Source organism: Artemia sp. Qi Xiang Cuo, chromosome 14, assembly GCF_049724085.1.
Source record: "Artemia sp. Qi Xiang Cuo chromosome 14, ASM4972408v1, whole genome shotgun sequence".
Taxonomy (NCBI): domain Eukaryota; kingdom Metazoa; phylum Arthropoda; class Branchiopoda; order Anostraca; family Artemiidae; genus Artemia; species Artemia sp. Qi Xiang Cuo.
Window position 1 is genome coordinate 39,107,948 of NC_142807.1, and position 13,047 is coordinate 39,120,994.

At 34.5% G+C, this 13,047-nt stretch overlaps 1 protein-coding gene across 1 annotated transcript in view; it reads left to right on the forward strand.

Annotated features, from left to right (window-relative positions):
* The first annotated feature begins 223 nt into the window (after positions 1 to 223).
* LOC148944446 (uncharacterized) overlaps positions 224 to 13,047 on the forward strand; it is a 59,661-nt gene continuing 46,837 nt past the window's right edge. Inside the window, exon 1 of the mRNA XM_089100093.1 lies at positions 224 to 368. Coding sequence (XP_088956219.1) covers positions 314 to 368 — 55 coding nt within the window. The 5' untranslated portion in view covers positions 224 to 313. The remainder of the gene's footprint in view (positions 369 to 13,047) is intronic.

Genomic DNA, 13,047 nt, shown 5'->3' on the forward strand with positions numbered 1-13,047 from the left:
AATGACCAAAGTCGCGAGCACCATGAATTACATTCGTGGCTAAAGAATTTCGGAAAAATTTAAGTTGATTGAAACATTGAAAAAAATTGTTGGAGCTATGAAAAGGTCTATCTCCGGATATGACAAGATATGTTCTGAGACAACAGGTCTTCATTCTCTATCCTATATATACAAAAAAACCTTTTCCCACTAAAAACTCTAGTTTTATGCCATCTATATATCATAAAGAAAAGGGAGAAAAAATTGCTAGAAGATACTGAGGAATATCACTCAGAGTTTATTGACTCCAAAGAATAGATTGAAGCAGAAAAAGATGGGGAAAGGGCTTTTAGCCCTTATATTGCTTTTGGCTCTAAACTTATTAACTGGTAAGCTGAATAAAATTATTGATAAGCGTGGCAACATGTTCCATTGTGCTCTCCCTTAGCCTAGGAGGTTGGAAGGTAGGCTAGGCCTACTTGGTGGGTAGCCCATTATAAATAAATTTCCAGCATAAAATGTGGTCAATATCTACCAAATTGGTAAAATTCTACTTTAGCTACTTCTGGCTATCTTGGAAAGGAGTTTGGTTAGGAAAATGAAATTTTCAGGGATAGATCTAGAGGCTAAAGTATGTCCCGGGAAGGTATTTTGAAGTACCTACCTCCACTCCTTCTCCTCTAGAGGGTCCTGACCTTTGATGACCTTTAAACATCTGTGTGCTATAAAAGTGAAACCTTGTAAAATTTGTCACTATTTGTCTATTTACATGTTTTTGTGAGAAATATTTAGATGACACTGATGGTGTTAAGTTAAATTTATAGAATATTTGAAAATGTAAAAATGTGGCCAAGTCCATTTTTATTTTTCAGAAAATTTGGTAAAAAAATTGGGTAAGTTTACAGGTGGCACAATACTTTAGCTAGGCCTAGGATGAAAGTAAACACATCATTTGATGCCTTTTCTTATGCTCTTTCATAATTTAATAATTGCTTCTGTTGTAAATTGCATCTTGAGCCCTTAAAAGGGCCCAAAAGGTTTTTTTTTGTATTATGAAAGAGCATAAGAAAGCATCAAATGATGTTTTCACGTTCATCCTAGCTAAATTATGTCGTCCACTACAAAGTTACCATGAAATTTACCCACCCCACTAAAGTGCAAATATATACCCTGAATTGTCAATGGCAAAGTTTCAAATTGCAAAGTTCAGCACTATTTTTGTCAATGGCATTTGAAAAACTTGAAACATTAGGAAAATGGTTTATATTTGTGTTGCCCAATAAATAAGGTTTGAATTGTTACAAGTAAGTATTCTTGGAATATACTACTTGTGAACAACTTTGTTATAAACTAGTGATATGTTTTTAACAAGTTTACAATAACTTAACTACTGCTGATAAATTCTTTGTATGGTTACACAAATGATATTCCTTTGGGGCCCCTTTGGGGGCTCAAGATGCAATTCGCAACAGAAGCGACTATTGTATTATAAAAGAGCATAAGAAAAGGCATCAAATGATATTTTCACTATCATCCTAGCTAAATTATTGTGCCACCTGAAATTTTACCAAAAATTGTACAACAATGAAAGAAGTAAAGATAAAGGTATTTCTTAGGCTCTTGATTCAACCTGAAGGTTTCAGTTGCCTAACTTAAGTACTTCCCAAGTTAGCAAAAAGCCCCCAACCTGGAATTTTACCATTATATTTTGTCCATCATTTCTATTGAAAGCACATAGACAGAGTGGTTTTCACAAGTAAAAAATGCAAAAACCAATTTTATCATAGAAGACATGACACATCAGAAGATGGTAAACAATTAAGAAATAGGCTATTATTTAGGACTATTACTAAGATTATTAGGGGGAAGGGGGTTTGGTACATCGTCAATGATATGAATATGGTATTTTAAAAGAACATAAAAAAAATCTAGTGGTACTGCTTCCATTTTATTAAGATGTTTCCTTCTGTAGAGCTGCTGATCTAAAATATTACCAAATTGATATGCAACCATGCCTAGTGTTAAGCCCAAATATTTGACTAGATCTGTAACTTAATAGTAAAGTAATGAATGAGTAATAGTTATACTTAATAGTTAACAGTATGTTTCTTTTTCACCAGAACCAAGATAAGCTTAATGTAATGGGAATACAAGTCCTATCCAATAAGTTACATAATATGATAATCTTTGGGCAAAATTTATGAGCTGAAGAGTATAATGACAAAGTAATTGTGCTATTCAATTTCTCATTCCACTTTCTCCAAAAATAATAGGTATAGTTGTGACAGTTACAGACCCTCCCCTTAATTGGTCTGGATAAAGCCCTAGAGTATATGCAAAATCTAATTGATTTTTGCACGTTTGTACTGTTTTTTACTTATTTCTTCTCATCAATAGTATGCTCACAGTGCTTAATAAAGCCTATAAAGTGAGTAAAATTGTTAGGCTAGCCTAGGTTTTTGGGTAATCTCTAATTAAGTCAGAGGGCTATCTTTGACTGACCATTAAGCTGTGAATTTCAAAGGAAAAACACTTGACATTGCTGCCTCCAGGTCAGGTACAAGAGTCTATTTATGGATTGTAAGTTAAGAATTTTGTGGAAATAGTGATCTTAGTGTTTTTGAAATTTAGGGTATTATATAGTAGACTTCTTAGAAGTCTGTTGTTGACAAATGAAAGAAATTTGATGCATAATAATAACAGTGTTGAATCCAGAAGAAAAGAGTAATCAAAAGAAAAGAACATTTTTCTGGGACAAGAAACAACTGATTAGTGTTAATTTTAGTTTTTGAAAAGAATAAATTTGTTATTAAAGTGCCAGCCAGAAATTGGTGCTCTTACCCTGTATACACTAGACTAGGGCCTGGTTTTATCTGGCTCCATTAAAAAGCTAGTATGCAATTTTGACAGCAGTAATTATTATTTTAGGAAAAAAGCACTGGATAGTACAGTTGTTATTTCCTATCTGATTTCTGTCTTACTTCACAAATTTACAAAAGTAAGCTTAAATTAGTAGGCCTAAATTGTGTTGTAAGGCAGAAATCAGTCAGGGAAAAAAAGAAATGACTATATTCAGTTTTATCTCCAAATACAAAATCACTGTCATTGGAATTACATACCAGCCTTTCCACTCCAATCTTTTGTGCTTATTTCTCACCAACAGTTGCTTCATAATGCCAGGCAAAACCAATAAAAAAAACAATCTAGTAAACTTCTGGTTATAGCCTCGGGCTGTATCCAGAACCATCAGGGGGCAATAATGAGGTCATTTGTGATAACAGTTTCTACATTTGGAAGGGTATTCAATACAAAATGCAATAAGATATCAAATTTTTTTAAGCCCTGTGGTATACCTTTGTTCTTGCATCAGGGTCACAGCAGGATCCAAATTGATGGATAATAAGGCCTCTTAGCCTTTCTGCCAGATATTCAACCAGGTAAATGTATAGTTCTCTTTGATTCACAAAATTAGGTCCCTAAGGAAAAAAAGTAGCCATAGGAGGATACTACTATCCTTAACTATGTGTAATCTTATGAGACTATCATGATAGTATAATGTGTTAATGAAATTTGATATTGCCAACTTAGAGAACAAGTTTACCCTCTAAGGGACCTTTCATGATTATCCAACCCCTAATTTTTTTTTTCAAGGAAAATCACAATAATTACAAAATTATATATGTATGTCCTATTATCATAAATATTTCAAAACTCAGAATATGCATGGTTAGAAAGCATTGAAGCATCATCATTAAGTATTTGTTTTCCTGGTTTGACATCATAAATGAATTTCTAGAAGAATTCTCTAGACACCTAGTTGAATATTGTAAAATTTTTGTTAAAATAATATGATATCTGCCCAACTCAATATTAAACCTTAATTAACAAAAACACGTATTTACCTTCCTAGGTGAGCATTAAAACCAGACAGGTTAGAGATAAGCATTTACTTTCAGTTGAATTTTTTTTTGTTTATTTAATTTCTGATTGTTTTTAAATAATACCAGGAGAATTTATCCCATAGAAATATCTCCCATGGCAAATTTCTTCTCTGAAAAATCCCTCCTCCTATGGAATGATACTCTGGACAACTCCAACCAGGTAAAAATTTCCCAAAAGATAATTCATCTTAACATCTCCACATGTAAAATTGAGTCAGCAAAGAGAAAGTAAGCCTAATAAAAAGAAATTAGTATTTTTTTAAATAACAAAACAAGTTTTTTAAATGAGAGTAAGGAGCACCATTAAAAATTAAAACAAACAGAAATTATTCTATATATGAAAGGGACTGTCCCCTCCTCAACACCTTGCTCTTTATGCTGAAGTTTTTATTGTTTTAAAAAGTAGAGTTGTGACTTTAATTACCATAAAGAGTAAGGTGTTGAGAAGAGGATAGCCTTATTCATATATGGAATCATTACTGTTCATCTTAAGTTTTAATGTCACTCCTTAATTTCAGTTAATTTTTTGTTAAATTTAATTTCTGAACATTTTCAACTAATGCAGGTTCGAATGTGCCTCACCATACATGAAAAATTAAAATTAAATTTGCATATTAATTTTGGCAGATTTATTCTGTATATTTGACTTGACTTGCTTTATTTACTACTAATTACAAAATAAACTATATACAAGCAACCGCCCGGGGAAGGCTCAAAAAGCCTGATGAAAGACGGCTGCAATCCTCTAATTTTAAACCTTTTACAAATTTCATTTAGAAAAAAAAAAGACCTGAACACTCTCAATTAAACAATAATACCAAAAACTATGAAAAAAAACAAAAAAAACTAAGACATTAATAATGACAATAATAATAAATTACCTCCCCTCCCCCAATAAATGTTTTTTTATTTTTACTTTAAACAACCCAATGTGTTCAGCTTCCCGAACGCCAACTGGGATATCATTCCAAATAGCCGGAGCCAAATACCGAATTCCGAAACCTGCACGTTTGGTGTCTCAATACTGAACCGTAAAATTTTCCGCCTCTCTAGTCGCATACCTGTGGAGTGAACTATTTACGCGAAAAAAATTTGTAAAAACTGGAGGACATACATCATTCCAACATCTATAGGCAAAAATAGCAGCTTGGTAATCGCAAATCTGACCAATGTTAAGCACTCTTAATTTTTTAAAACATGATGCGGTATCATTCACATTTTCTATATAATTCCCAAGAAGACGTACTGTTTTATTTTGTAAAATCTGCACTCTTTTGAAATTTGCATAAAAATTGCTAGACCAAATGACACAACCATAAGAAATATAAGGCGCAACAATGCTATGATACAATAATAAAAGAACCAATAATGGTAAAAAATGCTTCAAACAATGCAAAATTCCGAGACCTGTAGCAACTTTAGCTGCAACAAGATCACTATGGTGCTTCCAAGACTTGACTTTGACTTTATTTTCAACTAATAATATATCATACTTAACTGGCACTTACAACACTTTTTTTGAATAACATTATCAACAAATGTAGAAATGGTAAGAACGTATGACGTTTTATTAAGCCACTCTTGTGACTTGAGCAGCATCACACAATCTTTTATCATAAACCAAAACTCACTCACTCTGTCTACTCTTTTCATTCCATTCAATACAAATTAACTCAATTTAACTTTTTTTTAACTTTTTGTTTTACAACTTAATTACAATTTAACAATTTTTTTAAATAAATAAATAAAAAAAAAAAAAAATTATTCCCACCCAACAAAAACTTTTTTAATCTAATTATGAACTGAAACTGGTTTTCTGACTCCCTAATGCTCTCCGGGAAACCATTCCACAAATTGACAGCATAATTTATAATTAAAAAAGTAGATCGACTCTTACTCCTTACTTCTGAGTCTAAACTTCTATAACCTCTAGTCATATGCTGATGATAGCCTGAATCAAACTTCAAAAAATCTCTAAAATATTCTGGAGATAATCTATTAAGCACCTGGTAAGTAAACACTCCCGCCTGATGGTCCCTGATCTTATGAATATTTAAAATTCTAAAACTAATAAAAGATTCACGCGTATGCTCATACTGAACAAACTCACCCAGTACTCGAAGTGCCTTATTCTGAAGAATCTGCAGTCTTTTAATATTTGAAGTAAAATTAGATGCATAAATACAGCAACCATAAACAATAAAAGGATGAAAAACAGTATGATATATATTTCTTAAAACACTTAAGGGTAACATGTGTTTCAAACACTGCATCACTCCAAGACCTCGTGCAAGTTTAGAAGAAAGCATATTTATGTGTTTCTTCCAACTAAAATTATTATCAACATAAAATCCTAAATATTTATTTTCAAAAACTTGTGAAAGCGACAAATTTTCAAATACTACGGAAGCACTATTTACAATTTTTCCTACCTTAATAAAAATCATATAATTTGTCTTAGAAGTGTTAACAGCAAGGTAACTCAAGGAGGTAAACACCAAAAAGTTTTCCAGCATTCGGTTTGCTTTATCCACTAGTTCTTCCAGTGACTGTGCAGAAATCGTCAAAGCAGTATCATCTGCAAATTCTGTAACAGTTGCTTCAGGCATGTAGAACCTCAGAGTATCTATGTATACGAGAAAGAGTAATGGACCAAGGACTGAGCCCTGAGGAACTCCACATTTTACAGGATAGACTCCGCTAACGATGTCATTTATCATTACTTTAGTTGACCTTCCATACAAGTATGATTTAAACCAATCCAAGCAAACATCTTTTATCCCCAGACTAGATAGGCGACACAGCAGCAACTCAAAATCCGCAGTGTCAAAGGCTTTTTTGAAGTCAACAAAGATTGTTAAAGGAATAAGACCTTTTATTAGAGCTCCATTGATTACATCCAGAAGATGATGAACAGCATGGCTAGTAGAATGTTTACTGCGGAATCCAAATTGGCTGTCACACAATATTCCTAGTTTATCCAAATATTCATAAAGTCTCCTGTGAACTATCTTTTCATAGATTTTAGAAAAAATAGGTAATAACGAAATCGGTCGCCAATTCGATAGTTCTTGTTTCTTCCCCCCTTTATACAATGGTATTACCTTTGCTAGTTTAAGACCAGTAGGGAATTCACCAGTTTGGAGTGATAGATTTATTAAGTCAGTTAGACAAGGTAATATATATACTAGGATAGCATTTACAGCTCTAAGATTAAGTCCATCTATTCCGGCCGAGTTGGACTTCAGTCCTTTCACTGTGCTCTCGATGTCCTTTGTTGTGCACTTCTCGAACGAAAAAATGCGCCCTTCGCCTCGATTATCAATAAAGGGCTTCACCAGATGTCTTCTAGACTTTTTAGCTACGTCTTCCTTAATACTCGCGCCTATGTTCGTGAAATATTTTCCGAATTCATCAGCCATTTCCTGTTCATCAGTGATTTCACTTCCATTCACCATCAGACTCTTTACTCCATCATTATCATTAGTCTTCCCTTTTAAAACCTCATTTATTAGTCGCCAGGTTCCTTTTGCATCACCACTTTTACCATCAAAGGCAGAAGCATAATATGCTTTTTTCTCACTGTGACGCTTATGGTTAACTTAGTTTCTGACTCGCTTAAATTCTTCAAATAAACTCGCATTTTCCGGGCTCTGTAAATGTTTTTCAAAAAGCTGGTTTCGCATTTCCATCATTTCAAGGAATTCTGTGGTCACCCATGGCTTTCTTGGCTCATTTTTCTTTTTCCTCATTTTCCTCAGAGGACAAGACACCTCATATACCGGTAAGAGAATATTCATAAACCTGTCAAATGCTGTAGTTGCATTCTGCTCTTTGCTAACTTCATCCCATGCTATAGTACTAACTTGCTCTTTCAGCTTTCTCAAGTTATTATTTCTCATATCTCTATAAACTCTCTTACTTAGGTTTTTAGTCGAAGTTTTGATACTATTTATCATACAAACAATCAGGAGGTGGTCAGAAGCAGGTTGAAGGAGAACATCACAGAATGCTTGCCTCAATAGATTTGAAGAAAGAAATATGTTATCAATTAATGTTGCCGACTGAGCAGTGATACGGGAAGGAATCAGATTCACTGGGTACAAATCATGAGATAATGCAAGATTTAAAAATTCTAAATTAACACTATTTAAATTCAATAAATAAAAATTAAAATCACCCAGAATAACACACTCTGATCGATTAGACTGGGCCCTGCTTAAAAACATATCAAACTCCTGAAAAAATTCCTCCGGATGAGCACCAGGGGGTCTATAAACCAGGCAAACAATTAACTTTTTACCATTATTTATTTCAATCTCAATAGAAAAAATTTCAATCTTACCATCATTCCATAAATAAAGGTCCTCCCTTTCCTCAAAATTCAATCCCTCTCTCACCAAAAATGCTAGTCCCCTGCGCCCCATTGAATGCCGCGACTTTGATATCAGTTGGTAACCTGGAAAAGTGTAGGAAGAGAGAAGACTATTCAAACTCAAGAATGATTCACAAATTCCCAAAGCATCAATCACACTATCAATAATACTTAAAAACTGAACAATTTCTTCAAAAGCCGACGTTATGTGGCAACTCCATTGAGCAACACACAAACTATACAACTCTTTTTTAATTTGACCAAACTCTTCAAAACGAACGTAGCGGCTGGGACGGAGTGGCTTTGGGCATTAATCAACTCTATCTTGAACATGGAGACTTAACTTATGTTATAAAACATCATCAACTGAAAGCGAATTTTTTTCAAGCAACTCTAACTGAGGTATTGGGAGTAAACTAACCATAATAAGAAAGTAAAATAAAAAACCACGATCTTGTTTTCTTCATTAGGGATAAAATCCATACATAAACTGGAAAGAAAGTAAATAGGAATAATTGAATAATAATAAGAATAGATAAACACATAGAAAGACTCAAAATTTAAATACAAAAAAAACAAAAAAAAACAGGACACTCAATCACGATCGAATATGTCATTCAGAGACCAAAGTCTACGAGCAGAAGTTGCATTCTTCGGAGGGACGTAGATCCGACCTTGGTTTGACCACACGAACTTATTGCCGTATTTTTCCCTTGCAGCATTCAACAATTCTCCTTTTTTCTTTGTTAGGTTCTCAGCCACAAAAATCTTCGTGTTCACCCGGTTTTTTTTGCAAGCAAAAACTTTCACAGCTGTGTGGCGGTCTTTAAACTTCACTAAAACTGGAGCAATTTTATCAGAGCGGCTATCATCAGAGTTCAACCGAAACCTATGCACAGACATAACATCAATATCAGCAAGACCTGACAACGCCATCTTATTGCATATAATAATCATTGTTGCATCTTTTACTTCAACACCGTGGGGTTGCTTGACACCATTGAATAGTAGTGTGTCCAGTCTCAAATCTTGGTCAGCATCATCGAGCTTGGTTTCAACTCTAGCAACTCGATTTTCAAGTAATTCCAGTTGATTTTGACATATTTTCAGGTCTTTTTCAATCCTGTCAAATCTCGGAGTATATTCCAGTATTATCGCATCGTGAACTACACCAATTATCTTTTCAATTTCAGCAGTGGATGGTGTGGTCGAGGGATGAATTTTCAGTGCTTCGTTAACTTTTTGCGCTATAGCCTGTTTCATATTTTCTTTTGTTACTGCTACATCTTTAAGAGTTCGCTCAATAAGTCCCGAAGTATCTGAACTTGTAACCAAATTTTTATAAACAAGCGGGCTGAGAGCGAGTTTCTCAAAAGTGCCTTTAACTCCCTTTCCAACTTTTTTCATAACTTCAGTTTTGTTTGATTCGAAACTTTTTTAATTTTGTTCCAAAACCATTTCAATTTCATGCGATCCGTAGCAAAATACTTGGTACTTAAATTGACCAGATTTATCTGTAACAGAACGTAGAATTCTGACTCGTCATAAAGGACCTCTCGCAAAGCTTACCAGAGTAAAGTTATCATCCCGGAACAAAGGCATCACGGCTTCAAAAAAAAGGCAGGAAAAAAAGGAAAAAGGGCAGGAAATGGACTTATCTTTACGTGGGGAGGCCCACGGCTGCAGTGGCTATCAACTCTATGGAAAGCTGGCCCAGTGATCCATGGAGCCTGCTAAGCTTTACCACCGTTTTCTGACATCCCAGTTCACGAAAAGTAAATACCTGAAAAAGACAAATTACAATCAAGCTGGAAGCCCAAATAATGCACCTCATGCACCTGTGACAAAGGCTTACCATTAAAAAATATCTCTCCATCAACACTCGGAGGCTTACCAACTCTCCTAAAAATCATAAAATTAGTTTTTTTAACATTCACTGACAAAAGGCTGAAACTTGTAAATACATAAAATGACTTAAATCAGTATCATCCGCTAAAGTCGTGATAAAACACTCCGGTAAGTAAAAACGCATTGAATCAACATACACAAGGTACAGAAGTGGTCCCAAGACAGATGCCTGAGGTACACCACACTTAACTTGATAGGGAGAATAAAATACATCATTTAAAACAACTTGAATAGATCTTCCCCTTAAAAACTATCAAATCATTTCAGATAATTACCATGAACTCTAAGGGACTGTAGATGTTTGAGTAAAATTTTAAAATACACTGTATCAAACGCTTTTCTAAAATCAATAAAAACAGTCAAAGGAATTTCACCACGTTCAAAGCATTTATTCACAGTATCACAGAGGGAATGTACGGCGTCCTACGTCGAGTGACCTTTCCTAAAGCCGAACTGGGCTTCACTTAACATCCCTGTTTTCGTAAGGTAATCATATAGCCTTTTATGCACAATTTTTTCAAATATTTTTGAAAACAGGGGAAGGATTGATATAGGTCTATAATTTTCGATATCTAGTTTAGACACACCTTTATGGAGAGGGATGACTTTTGCCCTTTTAAGCGCATCGGGGAATACCCCAGTTTCCAGGGAAAGATGAATTATGTGGACGAGACATGGTATTAAATAACACATCACTGATTTAAAAGCCTTCAAATTAATTCCATCTGTCCCTGCTGAATTATATTTGATTGTTTTCACAACCTTCAGAATTTCATCTCCAGTACACGGTTGAAATTCAATTTCATTTCTAATTCCTCTTTCATCCAAAAATTCGTCCTCCAAGGAATCATTATTAAAATTCACTAACCCTTCCGCCTGCACATTTTGATCAATACTTGAAAAGAACCCAGCAAATTTATTAGTAATAATCGTTTCATCACTCACTGCTTCTCCTTGAATCAGCAGCGAATTGGGTGGAGCTTCTTTCCTCTTTCCCAATAGGTCATTTATAACCTTCCAAGTTCCTCTTGCATTATCCTTATTTAAACTCAGTTGGTTAGCAAAATATTCTTTTTTAGCTTTTCTTCTCATTGAGTTGACTTTATTGCTTATTTTTTTAAACTCTTCCAATTTCTTGACACACTTACTATTTAAATAATCTGCATACACTTGATTTCTTAAATCTGACGCTTCAAGAATTTCTGTAGTTATCCAAGGCTTCCTGGGTTGATCCTTATGTGGTTTCACAAATTTAACTGGGCAAGTCTTGTCATAAATTGGCTGTATGATCCCCATCATGCAATCAAATGCCCCAGAAGCGTCGTCTTTTATCTCCAAAATCTCGCTAAGATCAGTGCTGCTTAACTCATCACCAAACCTCTGTAAGTTCTCTTTTTTTAACGATCGAATCTTCACTTTTTTTCTTTCATTTCTTTTTATGCGGACACAAGGTACCGTTCCGAGAACTGGAAAATGGTCAGAACAAGGGTACAGAACCACATCAGCATAACTACGGTCCAGATACTTCGAACCAACAAAAATATTGTCAATGAGAGTAGCTGAATGACTCGTAACCCGTGTTGGAATATTAGCTAGGGGAAAAAGATCAGTAGCAACCATCAAATTAAAAAAATCAAGATTCACTCCATTCAGCGATAGCAGATCAAAGTTAAAATCACCCATACAAATAAAATCTAAACCTGTCCGAGACACCGCACGCGTAAGTTGATCAGATCCACGCTCAAAATCTTCCCAGCTTGCGCTCGGTGGCTTATACACAATACTAATAAAAAATTTACTACTACCCAAATTTAAATCTGTACTAAAAGTTTCAAACTTACCCTCTATCCAAACATCAATATTATTTCTTACTTGGCATGTCAATGACTTTGAAATCAAACACTCAAGTCCCCCTCTGTGAAGTGACATCCAGTTTTTAGCCTCCAAATTATAATCTGGAAAAGAATACAGCGAGAAAGAGTGTTCCTGACTAAAACAAACTTTCAGATATACCAATAAAACTAATTTTTCCTTGAGAATCAGAAAGAAATTGCAACACATCTTCATAACTAGTAGTGAGGTGACAATTCCAGGCACATAAACGCAACGAATCGGCTTCCCCGGGGTATAACTTCAATCTTTGGACATAAGCACTATTTTTTAACGGTTGAAATCTAACTTGGTTCATACACGGTTAAACATCTCTTGTTATTGGTGCCGATAAAACCTCTTCTAGACGAAAAGGTCGGCTCATTAAATCATCAAGTGAAGAACCAACGAAAGTAAATAAATAAACGTATAACATATCTCTCTAAATGAAAAAAAAAAGAAAAAAAAGTAAGAAATAAAAAATAGGAGACCAAGACATTTTTTTGCAAATAATAATAGAAAGACTAAAACCAAAAACGAAACAAAGCGGATCCCTCAAAAGAAAACGAAAAGAAAGAAGAAAAGAACCGGTAGACAAAAACTGTTTATGCTAATAATCATAAGAATGAAAAAATCACGAAAAAGAAAGAAAAAAGGCAACAAAGCTGTACAGAGAAGAAAAAATGACAGAAAACAACACAAATACGAATTCAAACGCATTCAGCGAGGGATCTTATTTTCCGGGCAGACGGTTCACCAGGTAGCTTCACTAGTATGTTGCCCCGGTCGGTCCATACATTTTTAACACCAAAGCGATCCCTTGCGGCATTTAGCAGGTCGCGATGTCGCTTTGTAAGGGATTCCGACACAAATATTCCAGACCCAGCTAGTTAAGACTTCTGTAAGAACACTTTTCGAGCAACTTCTTTACTAACAAATCGCACTAAAACTGGGGCAACTTTGTCACTGGTGGTA